At 33.1% G+C, this 23,089-nt stretch overlaps 7 protein-coding genes and 1 long non-coding RNA gene across 10 annotated transcripts in view; 4 read left to right on the top strand and 4 right to left on the bottom strand.

Annotated features, from left to right (window-relative positions):
* The first annotated feature begins 189 nt into the window (after positions 1 to 189).
* Positions 190 to 2,764, top strand: LOC100652037 (succinate--CoA ligase [ADP/GDP-forming] subunit alpha, mitochondrial). 2 transcript variants are annotated; one of them, XM_003395112.4, is made up of 7 exons: positions 190 to 428; positions 1,166 to 1,401; positions 1,469 to 1,690; positions 1,827 to 1,931; positions 2,050 to 2,229; positions 2,383 to 2,517; positions 2,596 to 2,764. In XM_003395112.4, the coding sequence occupies exons 1-7, from the start codon at positions 392 to 394 to the stop codon at positions 2,680 to 2,682; spliced, it is 1,002 nt and encodes a 333-aa protein (XP_003395160.1). In that variant the 5' UTR covers positions 190 to 391; the 3' UTR covers positions 2,683 to 2,764. The 2 variants fall into 2 exon arrangements, with proteins under 2 accessions (XP_003395160.1, XP_048261452.1); XM_048405495.1 differs by having other exon boundaries at positions 2,050 to 2,253.
* A 202-nt stretch (positions 2,765 to 2,966) lies between these two features.
* LOC100642563 (UDP-N-acetylglucosamine transferase subunit ALG13 homolog) lies at positions 2,967 to 3,990 on the bottom strand. The gene is made up of 2 exons (XM_003395118.3): positions 3,850 to 3,990; positions 2,967 to 3,743 (listed from the first exon to the last, which is right to left on the bottom strand). The coding sequence occupies exons 1-2, from the start codon at positions 3,940 to 3,942 to the stop codon at positions 3,324 to 3,326; spliced, it is 513 nt and encodes a 170-aa protein (XP_003395166.1). The 5' UTR covers positions 3,943 to 3,990; the 3' UTR covers positions 2,967 to 3,323.
* A 244-nt stretch (positions 3,991 to 4,234) lies between these two features.
* LOC100652229 (RNA 3'-terminal phosphate cyclase-like protein) lies at positions 4,235 to 5,893 on the top strand. The gene is made up of 7 exons (XM_003395114.3): positions 4,235 to 4,379; positions 4,469 to 4,708; positions 4,807 to 4,973; positions 5,047 to 5,221; positions 5,296 to 5,446; positions 5,516 to 5,620; positions 5,689 to 5,893. The coding sequence occupies exons 1-7, from the start codon at positions 4,238 to 4,240 to the stop codon at positions 5,831 to 5,833; spliced, it is 1,125 nt and encodes a 374-aa protein (XP_003395162.2). The 5' UTR covers positions 4,235 to 4,237; the 3' UTR covers positions 5,834 to 5,893.
* Positions 5,836 to 7,343, bottom strand: LOC100642445 (tRNA-specific adenosine deaminase 1). Its single transcript, XM_003395117.4, has 3 exons — positions 6,655 to 7,343; positions 6,318 to 6,569; positions 5,836 to 6,215 (listed from the first exon to the last, which is right to left on the bottom strand). The coding sequence occupies exons 1-3, from the start codon at positions 7,341 to 7,343 to the stop codon at positions 5,936 to 5,938; spliced, it is 1,221 nt and encodes a 406-aa protein (XP_003395165.2). The 3' UTR covers positions 5,836 to 5,935.
* Positions 7,344 to 7,354: 11 nt separating this feature from the next.
* On the bottom strand, positions 7,355 to 8,941 carry LOC100642201 (glycerol 2-dehydrogenase (NADP(+))). Its single transcript, XM_003395115.4, has 6 exons — positions 8,660 to 8,941; positions 8,450 to 8,530; positions 8,252 to 8,359; positions 7,861 to 8,147; positions 7,580 to 7,781; positions 7,355 to 7,515 (listed from the first exon to the last, which is right to left on the bottom strand). Exons 1-6 carry the CDS (start codon positions 8,718 to 8,720, stop codon positions 7,376 to 7,378), a joined length of 879 nt encoding a protein of 292 aa, XP_003395163.1. The 5' UTR covers positions 8,721 to 8,941; the 3' UTR covers positions 7,355 to 7,375.
* A 183-nt stretch (positions 8,942 to 9,124) lies between these two features.
* LOC100642323 (trafficking protein particle complex subunit 12) lies at positions 9,125 to 10,964 on the top strand. Its single transcript, XM_003395116.4, has one exon. It carries the CDS (start codon positions 9,272 to 9,274, stop codon positions 10,841 to 10,843), a length of 1,572 nt encoding a protein of 523 aa, XP_003395164.1. The 5' UTR covers positions 9,125 to 9,271; the 3' UTR covers positions 10,844 to 10,964.
* Positions 10,965 to 11,106: 142 nt separating this feature from the next.
* On the top strand, positions 11,107 to 12,401 carry LOC125385020. Its single transcript, XR_007223953.1, has 2 exons — positions 11,107 to 11,452; positions 11,667 to 12,401. It is a non-coding gene; the product is annotated as an uncharacterized LOC125385020 (long non-coding RNA).
* Positions 11,836 to 23,089, bottom strand: part of LOC100642685 (zinc finger protein 1) — a 35,166-nt gene continuing 23,912 nt past the window's right edge. For both annotated transcript variants that reach the window (XM_012308228.3, XM_020862635.2), the window contains exons 4-9: positions 22,746 to 23,046; positions 21,780 to 22,135; positions 19,594 to 19,947; positions 18,954 to 19,286; positions 18,471 to 18,630; positions 11,836 to 18,193 (exon numbers count right to left, since the gene is read on the bottom strand). In XM_012308228.3, coding sequence (XP_012163618.2) covers positions 18,000 to 18,193; positions 18,471 to 18,630; positions 18,954 to 19,286; positions 19,594 to 19,947; positions 21,780 to 22,135; positions 22,746 to 23,046 — 1,698 coding nt within the window. In that variant the 3' untranslated portion in view covers positions 11,836 to 17,999. The remainder of the gene's footprint in view (positions 18,194 to 18,470; positions 18,631 to 18,953; positions 19,287 to 19,593; positions 19,948 to 21,779; positions 22,136 to 22,745; positions 23,047 to 23,089) is intronic.

Genomic DNA, 23,089 nt, shown 5'->3' with positions numbered 1-23,089 from the left:
TTTAAAAATAAACGAGAAACTATAGAAGTACTTATTTCTAATGTTTAATAATAAACAAATGATAACTATTTGATTGTTCTGACATATCTAAAATTGCATACAAGATTACCTAGCAATAAAATTTTTGCGTTGAAAATTAGCTTGAAGAAAATATTTTATAGAAGAATGGACCAATCAGTTCGATGTTCAATGTTCCTGTCATTTGACAAGTTCATAGCGAATCATTAGATATACTTAAATTATATGTACATGCGCTAAGTAAGTGCAATTCGTCCGTGTATTTTCTTTCGAACTTGACCTCGCTCGTCCGCTGTGGTAGTCCTCTCATGGTGATCCTCTAATAATCCAATTTCGTTTATTGACTATCTTAAGAGAAACATCAATTAAAAGAATGGCTGTGGCTATCAGAACATTTTCAAAATTTACAGGTAAGATGAGAATAATCGTCCGATACTTTTCAATGTTAAAAGGAGACCTTTGTATATTTCGAAATATAATTCTAACTTGTTTGTGAGATATCGTAATATTTCACGCCCATTTCTCGTGATACTCATGTTCTATCATTTTCTTAAGCTAAAAATACCTTAAATAAGTTCCATTTATGTTATCATTTTCAATTATATAAGGACATATGTAATTTTTCATAACTTAATATTTTTGACAATATATGGTTTTAACTCAGTAGATTTAACAATCTTAACTATTAATTAATCATTATATAATTCCATATTAAGTCTTTCTCTATTTCACATACTTGTATTTTGTAACAAAAGCTTCATAATTTTTTTCTTTTTATTATATTTTATTTATATCATACATATTAATTTGATTTTATACAACTATTAAACGCAATGGCGTAGTTTTTTTAACACATTAATTAATCTGCTATCAGAATAAGTGTCATGCTAATCATTGGATAATATACAATTAATGAACCTTGACCCAAAAGTTAAGAAATTTTATATTATCCCTATAAATAACATCTATTTGCAAATAATGTTTAAAGCAATGCCTTAAAATCTTTTTATGCCATAAAATATGTATTATTTTATTATTATTACATTTATTACAAGGAAGGTAGAAGTATATTAATACCTACATTCTTTTAAAATCTCATTTCTTAAAAAAATGTTCAACAAAAAAAATCGTTTCTTTTATGTTTCAGTCAGAAACTGTGGTAATTTATTACGTACCCAAATAAGGTTCAACTATGTAGATACTAGGAAAAATTTAAAAATTGATTCCAATACCAAAGTTATATGTCAAGGTTTTACTGGCAAACAGGGGACATTTCATTGTCAACAGGCCATTGAATATGGTACTAAAATAGTAGGTGGTGTTAACCCCAAGAAGGCTGGCACAGAACATTTAGGAAAACCAGTTTTTAAAAGTGTAAAAGAGGTGGGAAAAGAACGTTCAGTTTATATTTTATATATTTATAAATGTATTAATTGTGCTTTTCTTTTAGGCAAAGGAAGCTACAGGTGCTACTGCAACTGTAATTTATGTTCCTCCTCCAGGTGCAGCTGCAGCTATTATGGAGGCAATAGATGCAGAAATGCCATTAATTGTATGTATCACTGAAGGTATTCCACAACATGATATGGTCAAAGTTAAAAGACGACTTTTGGAACAAAACAAATCTCGTTTAATTGGACCAAATTGTCCAGGAATAATAGCTCCAGAGCAGGTGCAGATATTTAATATTTATGAGTATTTAAAAATTTGTATTTTACATACAAATTATATGCAAATTTTTAAATTCAAATGTATAACTATGTTGATACATATCTATATGGTAACATATAACAGATATCTATTTGTAGTGCAAAATAGGTATTATGCCAGGACATATACATCAAAAAGGAAAAATTGGTATTGTGTCAAGATCAGGAACATTAACATATGAGGCTGTAAATCAAACAACCCTTGTAAGTGAATGATATCCTTTTTGTTTAAAAAATATAATTCTTTTTTTAAATAATACAATAAAAAAAGTTTTTTAGAATAATTTTGTAACAAAAAACTGTAAAAAAATTTTTCTTTAAGGCTGGTCTTGGGCAAACACTTTGTATTGGAATTGGAGGTGATCCATTTAATGGAACAGACTTTATCGATTGTTTGGATGTATTCCTTAGGGACCCAGACTGTGATGGTATTATAATGATTGGTGAAATTGGCGGCAGCGCAGAAGAATCAGCGGCGGAATATCTCATTCAACATAATACTGTTGGTTGCTCTTCTAAGTTACTGGTACCCAAATCCTCATCCTATCTTAACTCACCATTCCTTATATTCCAAGAATCGTTCTATATCCTTATAAGTGCAATTCATTTTTAAATATTATCGAATACGAATGTAATATGTCTGTTATAATCATAGGGAGGTAAAGCTAAACCAGTAGTGTCGTTTATTGCTGGTATTACTGCTCCACCCGGTCGAAGAATGGGACACGCCGGAGCTATCATTTCAGGTGGAAAGGGAGGCGCTCAAGATAAAATTAATGCACTCGAAAAGGTATTGACTTATTTGCTATTTACAATAAAACCCATATTTTCGTTATGATAAATATAAATATCGTTTTACTTTATTTAGGCTGGTGTAATAGTTTCAAGGAGCCCTGCGCAAATGGGAAATGAACTTTTGAAAGAAATGACACGTCTTGGCTTGGTCTGTAATTAAAGATACATGCCACTATAAATATACATATGTAGTTTGCTTCATATGGATGTATCTTCATACAATAAATTGAAAGTATAAACAATGCTAGGGCCGTCTAAGAAATCGACAAAACGATATAATGCATTGAAATGTACAAATTCATTAAATCATTGATAACAATGATTATGTTCATCAATATTGTGAGATTGCTCGATTATCTTATTCCTAAAAAGAATACTTGCAAAGAAATATGACACTTTGTTAAAAAACTAAATTTATGTTGATATTGTACAGTATTTAAAAAATATTTTTACTGATATAGCTTTTATTTTAAAAATTAGCAACCATACAAAGATGCTATAAAAAGTATCTAACAATAACTGCCACTATTCTTCGTTACTATTTTTATTAACCAGAAATTATAAATTTTTCTATGCTATTAAATCATAATTTTAAGGAATAGTTATTTAAACTATATTGTTGTAAATTATACTAAAGCTATATCTGTTATAACAAATAAAGCTCTTATATATCCATATTGTAGAACAATAAAAATCTAAATAAATTAAGCAAAATATAAACATTAACCTCTTAAATATTTTTGTTTATTATAAATGAGAAATAAAAAACTGTATTTCTTGGAATATTTTTCAAACTTTCTTTCATGATGAAAATCCCATTATTTGGTCTATAAATTTAGCAATATGTCTACTTCTTTTATTAACAAAAGGTTTTAACTGAGTAAAAGTCATGGCTTGTATAGTATTTAACAAAGTTTTACAAGTACAATAGTATAAATGTTTATCTTCATAGAGTTGCTCAGCTAATTCTAATTGATGATTATCCATTAAATTTTCATTTGCAACTACAATTAAATTTTTTCTACACTCTAAAGCATCTAAAATACTTCCTGCCCCTGCATGACTTATAATAAGATCAGCATTTTGTACATAGTTAATTATATCTGCGCTTAAATTGAAATATTCAATATTGACAAAACCACAACGTGGAGTACAATCTGGTACAAATAACGTTCTGCCAATTTGCAAGATGATTTCATAATATCCTTTTGACGATAATACCTAAAATAATATATGTTTAAAAAATTACTCTAAATTGGGTTACAGATTTACTATTAAATGTTTTTATAACTTCATGTTAAGAACTGAAATTCTCATAATCTTTTACCTCTAAAACTTCCGAGCTAAGTACTGTCTCGATTAGTTCATCAAATTTGGTTGTGCCAACAGTAACAAATATCCTTTGTGTCAATTGTGTCATTTTAAATACTTAAAGATATTATAGATTCGAATATTAATAAAATCATATATCACTATCTTATTTGTTGTTCGTGCAATAATATATTGTTTTTCAACAATTCGGCAAAAATATTCAATAATGTTGTCAAATTGTCATTTGTTCAATTTGTACGTATCAGAATTGTACCGACTGTACGAATAAAAAATAATCTAGAAGAAAAACTGTGCTTGATAAAATAGTATTATGACGTCAAAAAGTTCCAAGTTCCATGTTTCCATCACATCGATTTGTTTACCGCTGCGAATTTCAATAAAACATGCCAGCCGAAAGAAAAAATAACGTTTTAACATACGAAGGATGTAATTATTTACGATATCGCTTATTATTGTCAACATTATCAGGCAAGCCTGTGCGAATTACAAATATTAGAGTTAAAGATGACGACCCAGGAGTTAAAGGTTAGTTTAAATATATACTTCTTTTGAAAATATTCAAAGATTTAAATATATTATATTTGTATTATTATTAATATATTCATTATGTGTAGAGTACGAAGTCAGTTTTATTCGCTTATTGGATAAAATAACAAATGGATCAAGAATAGAATTAAATGAAACAGGAACTAATTTATATTATAATCCTGGATTATTGTACGGTGGTGAATTAGAGCATGATTGCAGTGTACAACGAGGTATTGGTTATTATCTAGAAGGAATTATGATATTAGCTCCATTTTGTAAAAAAGCTGTGGATATAAAACTCAAAGGAATCACTAATAATACAATAGGTAACTAATCCTCCATGATAAATTTTTAAGCACAGAACATTGTCAGTTATTGTAATCGCAAACAGCTAAAAAATTATATATATGTCATTGCATTTAAGATCCCTCTGTGGACAGATTAAAGGCATGCGCTGTACCTATATTAAAAAAATTTCTGTCTGGTGATAATGAAGTTATCTTTACCATTAATAAAAGAGGAGCTGCACCTCTAGGTGGTGGAGAAATTAAATTTAGATGTCCTCCTAGTCGTAATCTTAGAAGTATTCAAGTTAGTAGAAAGCATATCTTCTTTATTAAAGTATTTATAATTTATAACTTAAAAATAAAAAATGCACATGTAGTTTCAAAATAGTGGAATGGTAAAAAGGATCAGAGGTACTGCATGTAGTATACGTGTATCTCCTGCTATTGCTAATCGAATTGTGGAGTCTGCTAAAGGTATACTGTTAAACTTCTTGCCAGATGTTTACATTCATACAGATCATTGTAAAGGTGCATCTAGTGGAAAATCACCAGGTATGTATTTAGTTTTTCGGTAACTAATAACGCTAAATATATTAAATATCATTAAATGCTTGAAAATATGACAGGTTTTGGAGTAACTTTATCAGCTGAAACAACAACTGATGTTATTTTTGGTGGAGAAGCATTTTCACCTTTAATGACAGCAGCTTCTTTGCCTTGTGTACCAGAAGATATTGGTAAAGAAGCAGCTATGAAATTAGTTGATGAAATTTACAGGTAAAGCAAGTATAACTAATGAATATACATCAGATAAAGAAAATATTATATAAATATATATGATTTTAGAAATGGTTGTGTAGATTCAGCTTTTCAAGCTATGACTGCAATGTTTATGGCATTGGGTAAGAAAGATATTTCTAAAGTTGTAACAGGGCCTTTATCACCGGCAATGTAAGTAGCTGTTTTATACATTTATATTTATCCTAAAATAATAAAACTGATGTATGATATTATCACAGGATACAATTTTTACGCGATTTAAGAGATTTCTTTGGAATTGTTTTTAAAATCGAGCCATTTAAGGAGGAAGATGAAATATTAGAACAAGTTGTCTTAACCTGTATAGGTGTAGGATATACTAATATAAGTAAACGAACATTGTAAAATAGTATTGTACTTATTTTTTATATGTACCGATTTTTAAAATATATATGTTTGTACATATTTATAATCTTCTTATTTGTATATTAAAGAATATTAAATATTCTACAACACAAATGTTTGTAACCGAATTGGTTTAGAAGGCCAAGCATGAAAAGGTCCAGATTTTAAAGTGTTCCACAAGCTTTGATAATTTTTAGACCACATTTTACAATCCAAATAGGTAATCTTTTTAGGATGTCTTATATTACAATCAAGGTGTCGATATTTATCACAAGTTTGCAAGAACATTTCAAAAAGAGCGCGTCTCGTTACAAGTAGATTGCTACCTTTCTTTTTTTTTGTAGCTCCTTGTTTTCTACCCTCAACCGCTACTTCAGTATCGCTATAAATAAACAATTATTAAAACCACATTGTTTAAAAACATAGCTTTATCAGAGAAAAAGTAAATATAAATATTTAAGTAAAAGTAAATATTAAAAATTACCGATTTCTTACAGCACACCATATTATACTCGATGGACATGGATGTTTCCTCTCAGAATTTTTTTGTTGTTTAAAGTAAAGTTTACTTTGTACAATCTTTAGTTTACGTACTTTTTCGTTGAATCGTTTGTACAATCCACGTTCCATCGCCTCTAGGGAAAAAGGAGAATTGCCTCCAACTACAATAGTTTCCATTTTTATTGGTGGTATCAATATTGATAAAAGTGATCCTTGTACTCCAAGTAAATTCCACCTAAAATTAGTAGATAAAGCTTAATTTCCATATTCTATAAGAATACTATTTAATATTAATTGTAATATTACACAGTTGTATTTACTTTGCTATTTTGTCTGAACAAGATAAGCTAAGAGTAGGATTTCCCCTTCCTGGTTTAGTACGTAGCGGTCCAACCACGTGGTAGTTTATTCCAGGTAAATGAGGATCTTGGCATTTTTCGGATTTTATGCATTTTGCACCGGTTCTATGTATATCTTTAATCATTTGTTTTTCTTTTTTATCGGCATTTGATTCTATTGTTTCCATTCTGTTATTATAATCAGATTTTATCATTTTTATTGGAGGTGCATCATCTTCATAGAATTCTTCTTTCAAAAATATAGAACAATCTCCACAAGGAGTTTGACTCGTAAAGAAATGAAATGATATTTTATCGTTTATTTTAATTTTTTTCTGATCATCTATTGTAAAAACATCACTTTCAGAGTCACTGAGTAAGAAATTGATTTGCTCATATAAATATCTCAAAAAGGCACGCCTAACAAGAATTTCTGCATGAGAATCACTTAATCTGCAACCTTCCTCATATATTTTCGTATTTATTAAATCTAATTTTCCTAAGCATTTTGTGCCTGTAGCAAGAGCTACTAAAGTGAGTGAGCTGTCCTTTTTTTTTAACACTATGCCTGATAGCACAGTCCACTCCTTCTCTGATGGTTTACCATTCTTACCAAGCTTATTGTATTTTTCTAAACAAAGGTGTGCAATCTGATCTGCAAGATCTTCCATGTTTTTTTTTATTTTGTTTGCATTTAATCTACCTAATACACATTGGAAGGGTCCCAAGCATATTTATGTTGAGGTAGGGAAAATAAAGCTCTCATACTTTCTTCATCAATAACAAAATCTAGCTGTATATTATCTCTTATATGTTCTTTCTTTACAGCTTTGGGAATGATGCCTGTAATAATATCATTAAATAATATATGGTAGGAATATTCATCTTAAAAAGAAAAATTATTCACCAATTCCTTGTTGCAAAGCCCAATTTAATAATAATTGCGCTGGTGATACATTAAGTTGAGTAGCTATTTTTACGACAATTGGATCTTTTAAAAGATTAGTACTGCTACTAGTCCCTAAAGAAGAATATGCTTGTACATGAATCCCTTTGTTATTGCAGTACTTAATTAATTCTTTTTGATGATAATGTGGATGCAATTCAACCTATAATATAAAAATATATTTCAATTTTTTAATTAATATAAATTAAAATACAAATTAAATTCAGGTACAATTGATTTACTTGATTAACACTTGGTGGTATATCTTTACAATTTTGCAATAATTCTTCTAGATGTTTGATTGTATAGTTGGATACACCTATGGATCTTATCAACCCTTGTTTCTTCAACTCTACTAATTTATTCCAAGTCTTTGCTCTTAAGCTTGGATTATCTGTTGAACTTTCTGAAATATAAGCTGCACCTGGCCAATGAATCAAGTACAAATCAATGTATGTAGTATTAAGTGCTTTAAGAGATCTTTGCACAGACTTTTCTATTCCTTTTGGATCTCCATGTTCACTTGGTGCTATTATAAATATATGATTATAATATATTTATATATTTGTATATATATTTAGTTTTTTAAGTCTAACATGCTTTATATTATCTAAAATTATTATTGATACATACAAAGCTTAGTTGTAATAAATATATCACTCCTTTGAAGATTATATTTTGGTAATAAATTTGTTAGAGCATAGCCAATATCTTCTTCATTTCGATACACTACAGCTGTATCTATACGTAGTAAATAAGAAATGATATATTTTCAGAATATATCTATAATAGGACAGATTAATAATATTAATAATTTCATTAGATACATACCAATAGAACGAAAACCAACTTTTAAACTTTCATCTACTACTTCATATATTACATCTCTCCCTTGAATTTTGTATGTTCCAACTAAAATGATTTAATATTTTATAATAAGTAATAGTAACAAGTGTCTTTTACCATTATTTTAATATTTTCTTCAATACAGACTTAAATACAGTAAAAAATATTCTATTTCTTATATTTTAATGATCTTACATCCAATAAGAGGCATAGTATAACCACTTGAAAGGAGAACATTTTTCGCTGCATTGTTCATATTATACTTAATTTATAAAATCTCTTATAATCTTCACTTGTACTCGTATGGAATACATATGGTATTTATTGTCATTATCATTTTATAGTGCCATCTTTGATATAGTGACATTAAATAAAAAGAAATTAATTTTGTTTCAATGTTGAAAACTATTTTCTAGTCAGATATGTACGACTATAATTTTCAGAACTAAGTACATTATTACCATTAACTTATTAGAAAATTTAATTATTATATCATAATTATGTCTTGAACAATCAGAATATTATATTTTTCAATTAAATCTAGTGATTATAGCAGAAATTTATTCATATTGTAGCACAAAAGAGTATACAAAAATATCAATGATCGATAAATTGATTGGTAGACAAAAACAGGTACATAATAACACGTTCTATTATGCACATAATTCGTGGCAGAATGTCTCCATCTGATTTTGACAGTTGACATCTAAGGTATTTTCTTCGATCTAATGTTTATAGGATTTTGTAAATCATATAAATAAATGTATATATAGATTTTCAAGTGAAAACAAAATAGTTAGGCGTAGAATGGCCGAAGAAAATGAGACTTCGCAGCAGAAATGCGAGACTACTGAAGAGGTTACGAAAGAAATGGAGACAGATATCAGCCGCTATTTTGAAAATGCATCTCGCACGATATTCGATGAAATCGTTTCGCCTAAAAAGGAAGATTTCTTCGACGTGCAAAGAGGTTCTGGGAGTCGAATCCCAGATTTTGAATTATTGACGGATCAATCGAACGAATTTTTAAAGAGTAGTTCATTGCTTGGTAACGAACGACTTGATCATAGTGGCACAAACGATGTACACAGAGATGCGTGGATACCCTCTGAACAGACAAGAAAAATCTTACGAAATGTAGCCACGTCAACTGCTGGGACTAGTTTCCTGGATAGAGAGAACTTAACGATGCCAGGACTTGCGGTTCAAGGGGACATGCCCAATTTGATAAAGAGTACTGCTGTAAGATTCCTAGGTGAAGATGAAAATATACAGAGGCATGTGCTTACTGCTTCTGATGTAACTCAAGACGAACGTGGCTTAAGGACATTAATACAAGCTGGTTGTTATAAAGCTGCAATAAATCTATCAGGAAGATTATTAGCGGTATATGCTCAAGGATATGGCAAGATAAATCAACCTAGTAAACATTCTCCACATTCTTTGCAACTGTGGTACACGAGGCTAGCTCTTTTAACCAAGCTCAGGCAAATTGATATTTTAGAAAATGAGTCAAAACCATTTGGTAATCTGGATAAACCAGACATGTATTTTACATTTTATCCAGAACTGTATGGTACCAGGCCAGGTTCTATGGCTTCCTTTTCCTTTAGACTACTTTTAGCTGAGATTCCAATGTATTGTGCAAAACCAAAACAAGCATTGGATAATCTTTATAAGATTCTAGCAGTTGTGAACCAAATTATAATCAATTTTAGCAATGGATTTAATGGAGATGGATCTCGTGTTAAGATTAACCCTGCAGAACAAGAAGATGCTATAAGATTGTGGAAAGGCAGAAGATCCAGGACTTTTATATCTATTATTAACTGTGCTGTTAGCATGAAAAATTATGTATTGGGTATAGATATTTTAGGAAGACTTTGTGAATCTGCAGATTGGTCACCTGAACAAATGGATGCATTGAGATCTAGTATAGGTAGATTACATCTATTTTTGGGAGATGTTACTGCAGCAGAAAAATTTTTAATCAATCTGCATAAAAAAGAGAGTGGTCCCACTGTTCGAGAGTTAACAGACAGAGGATTAATGGCAGTAGCCCATAATTCTTTTCAAGAAGCATACAAGTGTTTCCAAGCAGCAGAAGCATTGGATCCATCAAACATAGCGTTAATTAATAATATGGCTGTTTGTCTTTTATATACAGGCCAGTTAAAAGCAGCAGTGCATTTATATGAAAGTATGATAACAAGAAACCCTGTAAAAAGCTTACAAGAACCTATACTGTTGAATATATGTACATCATATGAATTGCATACAACTCATTGTAAACAACCAAAGTTACATTTACTGAGTCAATTGAACAGGTATAAAGGAGATGCTGTAGATATACAGTGCCTGAAACTCCCTTTAAACTGAGATCTTTCCGTTTGTCCATGTACAGTATATGATAGAGCAAGAATGAAATTTTAAACATGTTATGAACATGGTTGCGCCGAGTAATGTATAAATTTTAACAATAAAAATCAGTTTCTTAAAAGATCAGTATTTTTCCTTGTCCATTTTTAATCTAATCATAATTATTCAGTTATTTGATACTTTAATTTTTTGCATATTTTTTTTAATTAATAGATAATATTGCTAAATTATTACAATTATATTTAATCACAGACGAGCTGTAAAGTAAATCTGGTACGCAATGCGTTTTCGTGATTCATGTTTTGGAAGTCATCTGATACCCATTTTTGTACCACACGCGACATTGTCAATCAAGCATAGTAGTGGCATCTAACGAGTCCTATCCTCAGTCAATGGCAGCGGCACAGATGAGGAAACGGGTGTAGTTAATGGTAATAACATCACTGACGAAGAAAAAAATAGATGTAACATGTAATCGTTTTTCATGTTCCGCTACCGATGAGTTACAGAAGTCTCTATCTTTACAAGGTGGCATTGACCAAATACATAATATATCACATTATTCATATGAGACAATGAATGGAATATGGACCTTACCTGCTTAGACAAGTAACTTAATCCCCTCCTCAATCACAATAGACGAGAATACTGAATAAATTGGCTTCGTCTCTGAGCCCTAATGGGTGTGGTCATTTAATCGTTGACCCCACTATTAGTATCAATAGACAAAGCTATTCTATTATAATTTTGCTTCTAACATTTAATAATACATTTGTAAAAGTAGTTTCATTTTTAGCTATAGATGTTATCATCATCTTTTCAGTAAGAATGCAACATCTCGATGGATGGAGCTATGTATTTGATTCTGATGTGGTACATATTCCTAGAGGGAATAATATTTGATTATGTTTTTGTATCTTGATATACCAGTCTTCAAACCCAAATCCTAAGGTGCAAGGAATATATGTAAAGTAAAAAATGTAACATCGATGTCAAAGTAAAATAGCCTTTATTACATCGTGAAACGAGGACAATTTAATGAACGTTCAACAATTGCTAGAATTCTTTCTCTCACTTACTTTCTCTCCCTCCCGTTCTTCCTTTCACACGCACACACATTCCTTTTCATTCTCTCTTTTCATTCACATCATTCAGTTTCGACTGTTTACACATTTAATCTCGCACCTCTTTTCTCCTTCTTCGTTTCTTTTCTTGCGTTACGCGCTGTTCTCTCTCACCAACGTCTGACATAATTTCGCGTGCTCGTAATGTTCTTCGAGAATAATGCATTACAGGACACATACTTTGTCATCATGTCAAACATAAACTCGTTCGATTTATCTCCATAATTAATTCCTCATATCCTGTCTCTTCTGTCCGCCCATAATTTCATCACGATCTCTAAGATCGTTAACGGTTCTAACATTATACTCTTCCTTCTCAATTTCTTTGTCTTATTCTTTCTTTCTTTCCTGTTCCTTATCCATGTTTTTCTATTAGTAGGCGGTACATCAATAGCATACACCATTCAGATCGATTCCAAAACTGCACTCTCTCTCCCTGCAGAAAAAAGGCACGAACTGGCGGAAAAGTCGGCCTAACTGTATAATATTTTCATTTATTTTATTATGGATGGAACTTCGTCACAATACATTATTTTTTTAAATTTCATTTTCTTTTTATCTGCTGCTTCTTTCCGCAGTGTGTAACAGGTTCGGCTCCCGTTTCCGTTTTAACCAAATTCATCGATTCGTGCTTCGAAAGTTCGCCGCGTAGTGCGCGCAGTGTTCGATCCTTCCAACATCCTCCCTCTTCCATTATACTTTTTATTTCTTTCCTTCTTCTTTTTTCTCTATTTTATTTCTCTATCTCAAATGCCCATTATCAACGATCGAACTTTTAAAAAGAGATCGTTTTGGTTAGAATAACATACTTTTAATTATAAGAATATATATATTCCTTCTCCAAAAAGTGACTATTATCCTGAAATGAGTTTCGAATTCAATTTCATGCTCCTTATTTTGGTGACTGCATTGCAAGACGAACGATAACTTAAAAATATGTCAATCTGAAACGAAACTGGTACAATTACAATTCTCCGTGATAAATTTTCATTGAAATTTAGATTAAAATATTAGATTAAAATATTATACAATACAAATTGCTTATCGAGCTGTTTTGCAACCGCTCGCTTCAACACCACGAGATCATTTCACCCGGAGAAGGCACTGCATCCACTACGCAGCTGGAACCTTCCGGTTTTTATATTTTTTTCCCCCACCGTCCTCTCAAAGTATCTACCGCATATTACACTTCACTGTTACAATAACATCCGCATCGCTATTCCTGGCGACTAAATGTAACCTTACGAATGTATTACCTATGTACATACATGCTGTGCTGTGTACACACGTGTATCCACGTACACGCAAGGGATGCGTTCTTGTGCGTACACGTGCAGACTTCTCTGCATTTAGCAAATTTATCTTTTTTTTCACACTTACAATTTTTATATATATATTATATGTACTATTGTAATTAATGCTTACGCTCTCTAATTTCTAAAAAGAAACGGTATTATTATTGTCCTGCCGTATTTTATTTCCGAGTATTTTTTGGTGTACATACACGCAATACACGCACACACGCACGATTCTGGTGCTTATGTAACGTAGTCATGGAAAGCTCGATGGCATAACCACCAGTGTTCGTCGAATACAATTTAAAGCAAATATGTTTGTTATCCCCACGTGCATCCCCCTCTTTAGAGAAAAATCACAATATATACTCTCATGGAATTCGTCCTAGAACACTTTTCAATCAAACACGAATACAGAGGTACATATACTCTACGTGTCGGTATCGTAGTGTTCTTTACAACTTTACGAAGATTCATTTATGGCACGCCATTTACTCGCTTTATATTTATTGTCTGCGGTTACAGGAAACAATCGTTCGACAGATGGGAGAGGCATCGCAGGGATAGCGTTACTTTCGACGAGATAATTCATATCGAGATCGAATCATTGAATTTCTATATTATTTCGGTAACTAGGCAAGCTCGGTCGTTCACGGAAGGCATCGTACGGTGCTCATTTTTTTTAAATCGTTGCATCAACAATCATTAACAATTTTTTTTCTTCTTTTTTTCCTTGTATTTCTCTCCTTGTTTTCTCATATTTCGTTTTGTTTCATCATGCTCGTATGAGTTATTATTCACTTTTAGTTTAATTATTTCATCTTTTTTCCTTTTTTTTTTTTTTTTTTTTTACGTAGTTTTCACGTAATAGTTTAGGAAATAACGGAGACATAACCGATGCCGATGCGCGAAAGCTGGCAAAAATTACGCTGTAGTCTGTGTCTGTTATTTTTAATAGTACGTATATACATACATCGAGGCGAGCAGGTTGCAAATACTCCCGAATCAGAGCAAATATTTCTATCTTTATATATCTATATTAATATATTTATATATTTATATTTATATATATAATTTTTTTTATTCTTCATTTAGTCACTTATACGTATGCAATATTGTCTTCGTAAATTTCCTGCTTTTTCTTCCTGATGTCCTAAACCCGTTGGTCGTGAAAGTATTCGAAAGTACAGAATCGAGGCGTTTTTTTTAGAGTTAGAATAATTATATATAATTGAAAATCGATAACCGACGAAACTTAACATACGAATACAAATTTTTGTGTAAAATCATAGAAAGGAAAAATACTTAAGGAATGCCGGTAAATTATCATATATATCAACGATGAAAAAGATCCTTAAAAAAGAAAGAAGAGAAATTATACAAATAAAAACAAATTAATGTAAAAAGATAGTGAACATAACACGTAATGATGAGAAATAACGAAGAAAAATAACAAAGTGATTGCACAGGAACGTTGAATCGTTTACGATCGAGTCTCAAAAACTAGAAAATAAAAATAGAATATTCTCGCGTATCTGTACCAGCCGAGGAACAGACTCGTCGTCGCGGGTTCACGTATCCGCGGCGATCGATTAGTACTATATATATAATATATCGTGTCGTAATATTATAATAATATAAAAATATATTTCTTAACTATTAACACTATAATAAATGAGTATTATAAGCATCATATCTGGATTTTTTCCGTTTTATCTCGTAATACGGACACGATGCCTGTCGCGGATAACCGGAGCTTCTAGACGCGGAGGAAATGCAACGGTGGCGCCCCGCTCGGCCGAACACGACACTACTTTTTTGGCGCGGCCCTTTAAACGTTACACCTTTTCTTTTTTTCTGCCGTGTATCCCCGTATAAGTCGTCGTTTCTTTTTATCAATTTTTTTTATCAATAACAATATATATATTTATATAATATAATATATATATATATATCACTTGTCACTCGTGGTACGTGTAAATAAAAAGAGGCATAAACCGTTATAAAATACAATTCTCGAGTATTATCGATCTGTAGATTATATATATATTTATATATATCGCTTACCTACGCGTCCGAACGAATAAAATCATAAAAATTGTGTAATAATAATTTTTTTTCTGTTTTAATAGTACAGTATTGGAAGCATTTTAATATTATACTTAGAGTTTATGATCGGGGCCCGGATCTCGGTGAAGGGACTTTTTCTCAATGTTTTCCTTTTGTATTTCTTTTTTTTCTTCTTTTCTTTTTTTTTTTTTTTTGCTTTTGTATTGCAAGGTTCTCGATGCCATTTCCCTTTCAGGCGCCAGAAACAAATGTGATGAGCTCGTCGGGTTCAATTGAAATCTCTTATGATGACAACGAGACCACATGAGCTCTACAAAAAGTACGAGAGGCCATGGTGATGCTTCGTGATCTATGAATAACTAAAAAAAGGAGCACCGGTAGCACGTTGATTTTTACGGAATGTTTAAGGCATTTTTTTTTGTTTCTTCCTACGATGCAAAACATTCGCTTTTCTAAATCTTTTCTTTTTAGCGTAAATGGATGATACGCGGAGATTCAAATATTAAATAATAACAATGTTGAATAAATCAAGAAATACGTGCATTGCTTGAAGCTTAACTTAATCGTATGTCTGAATAATTCAAGAAGATAACGAAAATTTAACTTACAGAAAGAGAAAAAAATGTATAAAATACTTAAATAATTACTAAAATTGACACTAGAATATAAAATACAAATATATAAATAATTGTAATTAAGATAGTAGGATAAAAGTAAAGTACAAGTATATAATCGTATTTTTACCCAAATATACTTTAACATTAATTTTATCAAAAGCTTTTACGTGTTTTTAGTAATTACAAACAAACAAAGAAAAAGAAAGCTAGAGACAGGCATCTTAACCCCTTAACCTACAACTACGGGGATAGCCCGTAGTACGATGACCGGGCCAAACGTAAATATTACGGGTATAGCCCGTAGACTGCGCGAGTTTGTTTACGTTTTCGGCCCAAAATTCTCGAACGTAAATCGTAGGTTAAGGGGTTAACATATTTGATAGTTCTAGCGTTAATAACTGAGAGTAAGAACTAATTTATATACGATTGGTATTATAAAACTATCGTGAGATCTGCAAAAAAAATGAACTTGAAATATATGAATCTCTCACGTAACATTATGGAAATATACGAAGATGTGATTTGGATTTAAAGTAAGTACACAAGAATCAAAAGTTATTCGTTATGGCATCGATCACCGATAGATAAGGCCCAGAAATACCTCGACGCTATAATAAATCGTAATTTGGCCGAATCCTCCTGCATCGAGCTTGAAAAAAGCTCTCTCGACGGTGAGGATAGACCAGGCGACTAGAAATTCTAGTCTCCGTTCTCAGCGATTCATCGGAATTTGCGTTTAAGCTCTCTCAGTTTAGCAGTTTAAATTCAAATGTATTCTCTTTTTGTCCGGTGCTTCAACCTTTCCCAGCATTTACCTTTGGTGTTCGTTCTTATCCAATTGCACGCGCGCACTTATCTTTTTTTTTTGTCTTTTTAATAATATGAATATTTATACTTTGAATTCTTAATATGTTTCAAACTTCGTGCTGTTCCAAAACATTAGTGAACGAAGGAATTAAGGCTGAAGAATATCATTCGATTGGATGTCTCAGAAACGAAAGATTATTTTTCCACCACTTTTAACTTTCCTTTCTTCCTTGTAAATTAATTATTTGGTAAAAATATCTAGAAATTGGTTTTTGCACTATTTAAACATTGTTACTTTCCAGTACAGGATATTACTTCGTATTACTTCGAATTTTAGTTCGTTCGTTATTAAATGTACAACTGCACATGCGCAACTCGGTCAAAAATGAAACATTCAAATCACCTCACCATATCCCTTCGCCAATTTGCGCGTCGCGACTGAATTACATCGCGTGCCCCGTGCGAACGTGGCTAACAAATTTGTACGTTAATTAGTTTCCTTATTATTGTCATGGTATATATAATAATCTTGTTAATAAAAATACTAAAATATTATGTATATTATATATAATATATAATAGATTATTGCATTATGCATTTTTGGTACCGTTGCGTATTTGGTTTCCTTTTTTTTAATTCTCGTCGACTCAGAGTCGCTGCGAATTCATTTTTTTTTTACTTTTCACTTTTCTGCTTCCTTTTTTTTTTATCATTTTTAACTTCTTTCTTTGTTTCAGCGAGAACGAACTTGAGAAGAAACTCACGTGACACTTGGACGATGTTGTTTGCTCGTACAGGAGAGTCGCGACTATCAAGTCTCATTCGCTATCTTCTTTAATCTTTTTAATATAACGTATCACTCAATCGTCTGTTCTTTTTCTTTTTTCTTCAGAATGGCATTTCATTTTTCATTTTCCCTTTCGATCAACATGCGTTTCCTTCTCCAGTTAAATATATTTTTTAGGCTTTAATTATTATTTGCTGTGTTTAACGCAAGCCTTTTCGCGGGTAAAATGCGTGCGCGAGATCGCGTTTGGAAAAATTCGTCGCTAGGTGTATTTGCCGTTCTCCTAACGTGGTTCCCAGGCGTTTTATTTTGTCGCGAAATATAATATTATTTCCCGTTTTTAAATTCGCTTTTTCTTCATTAAATGCTGAGTCCCTTGTCGTAGAAGGAAAAAAGGACCATACATACTTAGCTAAGTCAGCGAGAGAGTTTTCATTTCAACTAGCGGGAATACTTCTATTCTCTATACGGCTTGCAGTAAGAGTAACGATGATTCATGTGTTGGCTGTAGGAGCCGGAGTGAGAGAAGCGCTTGAGGCACTTGGAGCACTGGAAGGGCTTTTCGCCGCTGTGCAGTCGCTTGTGTTCGGTCAGATGGTGCTTGTGCTTGAACGCCCTTGGGCACTCCACGCATTTGTACGGCCTTTGCCCTGTGGATATTCATCCGATCTTTTAATATTATTTACATCTAGAAGACCAAAGTGTGGTTTGTAATCGATTGACGGATCACCGAGCTGCTTTTTGGGTGGGTCGCGAAAAATTATCATTTTCGAAAATGGGTCTCGGCTCCTAAAAAGCTTGGGAAGCTCTGGTTACTAGTTAAATATTAACGTTATCAAATAATGTTTCAAATATAAAAAAATAAGAATTTTCTATACGTTAATTTGTAATGTGTAGAAATGAAGAGAGCAACATTTAAATGCATACCGGAATGTTCATATTTGTGTCTTGCTAGGGAACTGTGCTTGGAGAATGTTTTGTCACACCGATCACAGAAGTAGACACCCTGCTCGATCTCCGCTGCTGGCGAAGCCTCTGGTTGACTTGCGTTTTCACTTTCGTTCTTTACATTTGTCTGAGGTTGACTCTGCAAATACGGAACTTCGTAATATACTTAGCACAGCAAATTATGCAACATTAAAATAGACGCATATAAAATATAACAGCAAACTTCTTTACGCCTCATCGCATTTTTACTATCTTATTAATTATTTTGTATATGTGCTTTATTTTTGTATTATACGTAGACTGCGAATTTTTATGCAAGCTCATACTTTTATAAATACAAATAAGCAAATACTTGACTTTAAATATTTCGCATTTAAAGTTAAAGTACTGGATTTAAAGTTTCCACAAATGCATAGATATTCGCAGTTTAATAGTAATCGTTAGAATCAGCGTTATCATTACCTTCGGAACAATTTCTCCCCCCATCGGGGCCGTACGTTTCGTTTCTACAGAATCGGTGGTTTCTTCGTCAATAACGAGAGGCGAATCCTCCAGATCATCCGCGTCTTGATTATGCGACAGCGCATTATCGTTTTTCGCTTCAACGGGAGACGATGATGTGAATTTTGCACAAACAGTTTCACTGTCTTTGCACGTCGTCTCTGTGAGAGCTTCTTTCTTCGACAAATCTAATGGTTGTTCGTACGCGGTCTGACTGGTCGAATTTGCCAATGGTACTAAAGGTGGTATCTTCGATTCTCGTCGGTCCCTCGCTCGGGAATTTTGGAACCAAACCTGAACATTAAATAACGTATTCATGACATGTTCTGAATGATTCTTTTAAAAGCCTATTATTGTTTTACATTGCCATTATTTCTTGCAATAGCAGTTCCAATTCAAAAATTCTATTCCTAACAAACTTTAGTTTCAACGCTAATTTCAGTTTCACTTCTTCAAACTGAACATTATTATGTATAAATTTGAAAATGGTGCTAAAGCAATGGAAAACAAGTATCCATTTAAAGAAAGTCATAAGACAAGGAGTTAATTGGGTAAGATTTCTTTTTTTTTTGTGGAGAATCTTTTGAGGAAAAACATGCACCTGTACGACACGAGTAGGAAAATTGATGTAATTGGCGATCATGATGATCTCCTCCTTCTTGGGTCGAGGATTAATGGCATAGTAACCCTTGAGAACAGCCAATTGCTCATCGTCTATCAAAGATCTAGCCCTGACTCTCCTTCCGTTATCATTGTGCGTCTGTGTACCATCCTCCTCGTCCTCCGAGTCCGCCTCCGAGCTATCCTCCGCTTTTCTCTTGTAACCTGATTTCGCACTGGGTTGATTCACGTCCTCGAGCTTCGCCGCCAAACCTTCACTCTGCGAATCATATTGATCCGCTGCTGACCAGTCTGGATAATGTGCCATCTCGCTGGACATCTCGCTGTCTTGATCCTGTGCCAATATATTCATCGTTAATTAAGGAATTTGTGTTTTTCTGTGGCTGAAATAGTGAATTGTGATAGTTAAGTCGATTATCAATGACATTAAAGAGAGATCAATTAAGCGATACAAAGTAATCTGGAAGAGAACTCTTGAAATCTTCGTTATTAGTTTAATTGCAGAAATTCTTGATTTTTTAAAATACATCACAAATTGTAATTTTCGAACGAACGTGTAAAGCATAAAACAAAGGAATAAGGAAATTTAGATTAATTTGAAGAAGATTCCTTAAGAATTGTTTCAATCAATAAACGTAGCTGTTACAATATTTTTCTACAGACCATTAAATTGTAATAATCGATTCTTTATATTGATATATTTAGGAGATTTTATGTGTCACAATAATGACCTTCATATAATCTTGGGGTAAGCTTACAGAGGGTTGTAGGGGTATTGACCTCATCCGCCTTATACTTAGACTGTTTATGACACTTGTCTAACGAGTTTACGACACGTCAATCAGCATTAAGAAGTAAAGAACCACGTGGTTAACAGAATTGGGAAGTTTCGTTAATAAATCACTCTTTAGAATCTAAACTCTTTCTTTCGTTTCTTCCCACTATTTTACAAACTTAATCGAATTAGAAAGATCTAATAATACTGTTACAAATCCTGGTTCCTTCGTTATACGAATTTATTTATAGTTAAATCTATAACTAATTTTAGAACTTCTCGATATCTGCGTCCACTTGCACAATAATTTATCACCTAATCATGATATTAGAATTGTAGCGACAGGAGTCGGAGGACGATGCGAGTCGAGAGCGACTCGTGCTATTGTTTTGCCTCAGGACATTGGATTAGTCTTGACTCATGAAACATAACGACCAATAAACTCCGGATAAAACAATGTCGCCGCTGCGTGTAGTCGTCGAATGAAGACGAATTTGAATTTTCCGACTCTCCCCTGACCAGTATAAATAAACGGACGCGATCGCGAGCGAGACAGTACATATCGAGTATCGAACAGTATCGTTGAGTATCATACAGTATCTACAGAGTATCTCCAAGTATTTATCGAGTTACGCGACGAACATTAACGAATATTTATTCCGCGATTTATATTTTGTATTAACGACTCATGTATACTGCTGTAAATTAATTAATTTATTTATTGGAAATATCTCACACTATTTCTCGTTATTTCACACTATCTATCCTCGACTAATCCTCCACATTGGCGACCCCGACGTGCGAAAAGTGAACATTCATAATGACGAGTAGCAATAGACAGCTTCGTACAGAATTCGCAGACTCAAACGGTTCAAGACTACACTGGGAGTTTGAGAACCAAGAAATTGGCGATAGAACGCCGTCTCAATACTGTTCGGATTTGAGGAAGCTCGCCTCCTTGTCAGCCTCCGACGACTTAGTGCTGGCGACCTGGAAGGAACACCTCCCAGCAACAGCAATATCTCGCTCTCGTTATTTCGCATTATCTATCCTCGACTAATCCTCCACAGAGTAAATAGACAACTCACAAATTGGTTTTTTTTTACAATTTTCTAATCTTTCGACAAGCACTAACAATCAGATAATTTGTAATTCGTAAAGCCTACTCGTAGAATTTCATTTGTTTTATTAAATCAAACTTGTCATTGTTATGCAAGGATATCTATTAACAATTGTAACTCGTGACTTGTAAAATTTCACTAATGACGCTAATCCAATCGTGCAAAAACGGATCTGTAAAATTTAATCATTTCTTTAATTCTGCGCTGTCAAACTAAATTTTGTTCATTGCACAATATTTGCAACAATGATAGACAATGATCTGATCTTACTTGATAATCCTCCTCGAACTCTCGTTTCATCGTGGCCGGCGAGGTGGACAATTTCCTCACGTTCGCCTCGAGCAGTTGTTTCGTGACGGAGGTGTTCACCGTTTCAAGGATACGTCGAACCGCGTCAAGACCTTGAGGATCGGTCGGTGCTGGTGATTCTTTACCCTCTGTGCCTTCTGTGCCCTCAGAGTCCGCCGTCGACGGGCTCATGAGTTCCCGATGAGACTCGAATTTCTCGGCTACCTCGTCCAATCTCTTGGAATGTAGCTGGTTTAAGATCTTGCCCAAGGATGCCTGCAGAAAGTAACTGCCGAAGCCCATCATTTGCGGCAGAAGGGTCGGCATGTCGTAAATACCTGAAATCATTATTTTCTTCTATTATAGATTTCTCTAATTCGGTTGCTCTTTCAGTACAACAAACAATTATACACGATTATTACAACTACTAAACCAATGATCTGTAGATTTGTATCTTCTTTAAATCATCCTCTCTCGTTTATATAACATTTCGAACTTTTTCGAACGAGTTTTGCCTAATTGTAGGTTTTGAATCATGTCACAATTTCTCTTAAAACATTCCATGTCTATTTAACAGCAAAAATAAGAATTTTTTTCATAATTCTTATACACGGTTCAATTTCAACAATGTCGGTACCAATTCTAAATGACATAAACTACGATAAAATTGCAAGCAGATTTACTGTCTTGCGTTATAATACGTCTTCCATATATTCTTTCCATAATTTGATTTAACTAAATACAAAAGCCTCAGAAACTTTCTATAAACGATTAAATTTCAACAACGTCGATATTCCATTCCAAATGACGTAAACTCTAAATAGGATTGAAAGCAGAATTCTGTGTTTTGTGTTAGGATTCGATTACGAATCGAGTTCACGGAGCCGGATCGTTCAAGGTGCACGACGACGATTGCGGTTGAAATAGAATGGCGTTATCGACCCTCACCCGCTCCTTCCCGTTGTATCTCCTGATAATCCGAGGGTGAAAGCTTCGGCAGAATAGGGAGGAAAGTGTTATTATTCGCCGCGAGCAGATCGACCTCGCGCCGCCCCGGCGGCAGGGGTTGTTGCGCCTTTTTCGGCCCACGATCCACGTTGCTCACATTCGTATGCCTGGATTTTTTTAAGTTTACTATCAGGCACTTCTTCGAGGTCATATGACTCGAATACGAGCCCGAATGGGAGAAGCGCTTGCCGCAGTTGTTGCATAGGAATGGCTTTTCACCGCTGTGAATGCGAAGGTGCTCCTGAGAACAAAGATAAAGATGAAAATCGAAATTGAAATTAGAA

This window comes from Bombus terrestris, chromosome 4 (genome assembly GCF_910591885.1).
Source record: "Bombus terrestris chromosome 4, iyBomTerr1.2, whole genome shotgun sequence".
NCBI lineage: Eukaryota > Metazoa > Arthropoda > Insecta > Hymenoptera > Apidae > Bombus > Bombus terrestris.
This window is presented reverse-complemented; position numbering and strand designations above follow the sequence as displayed.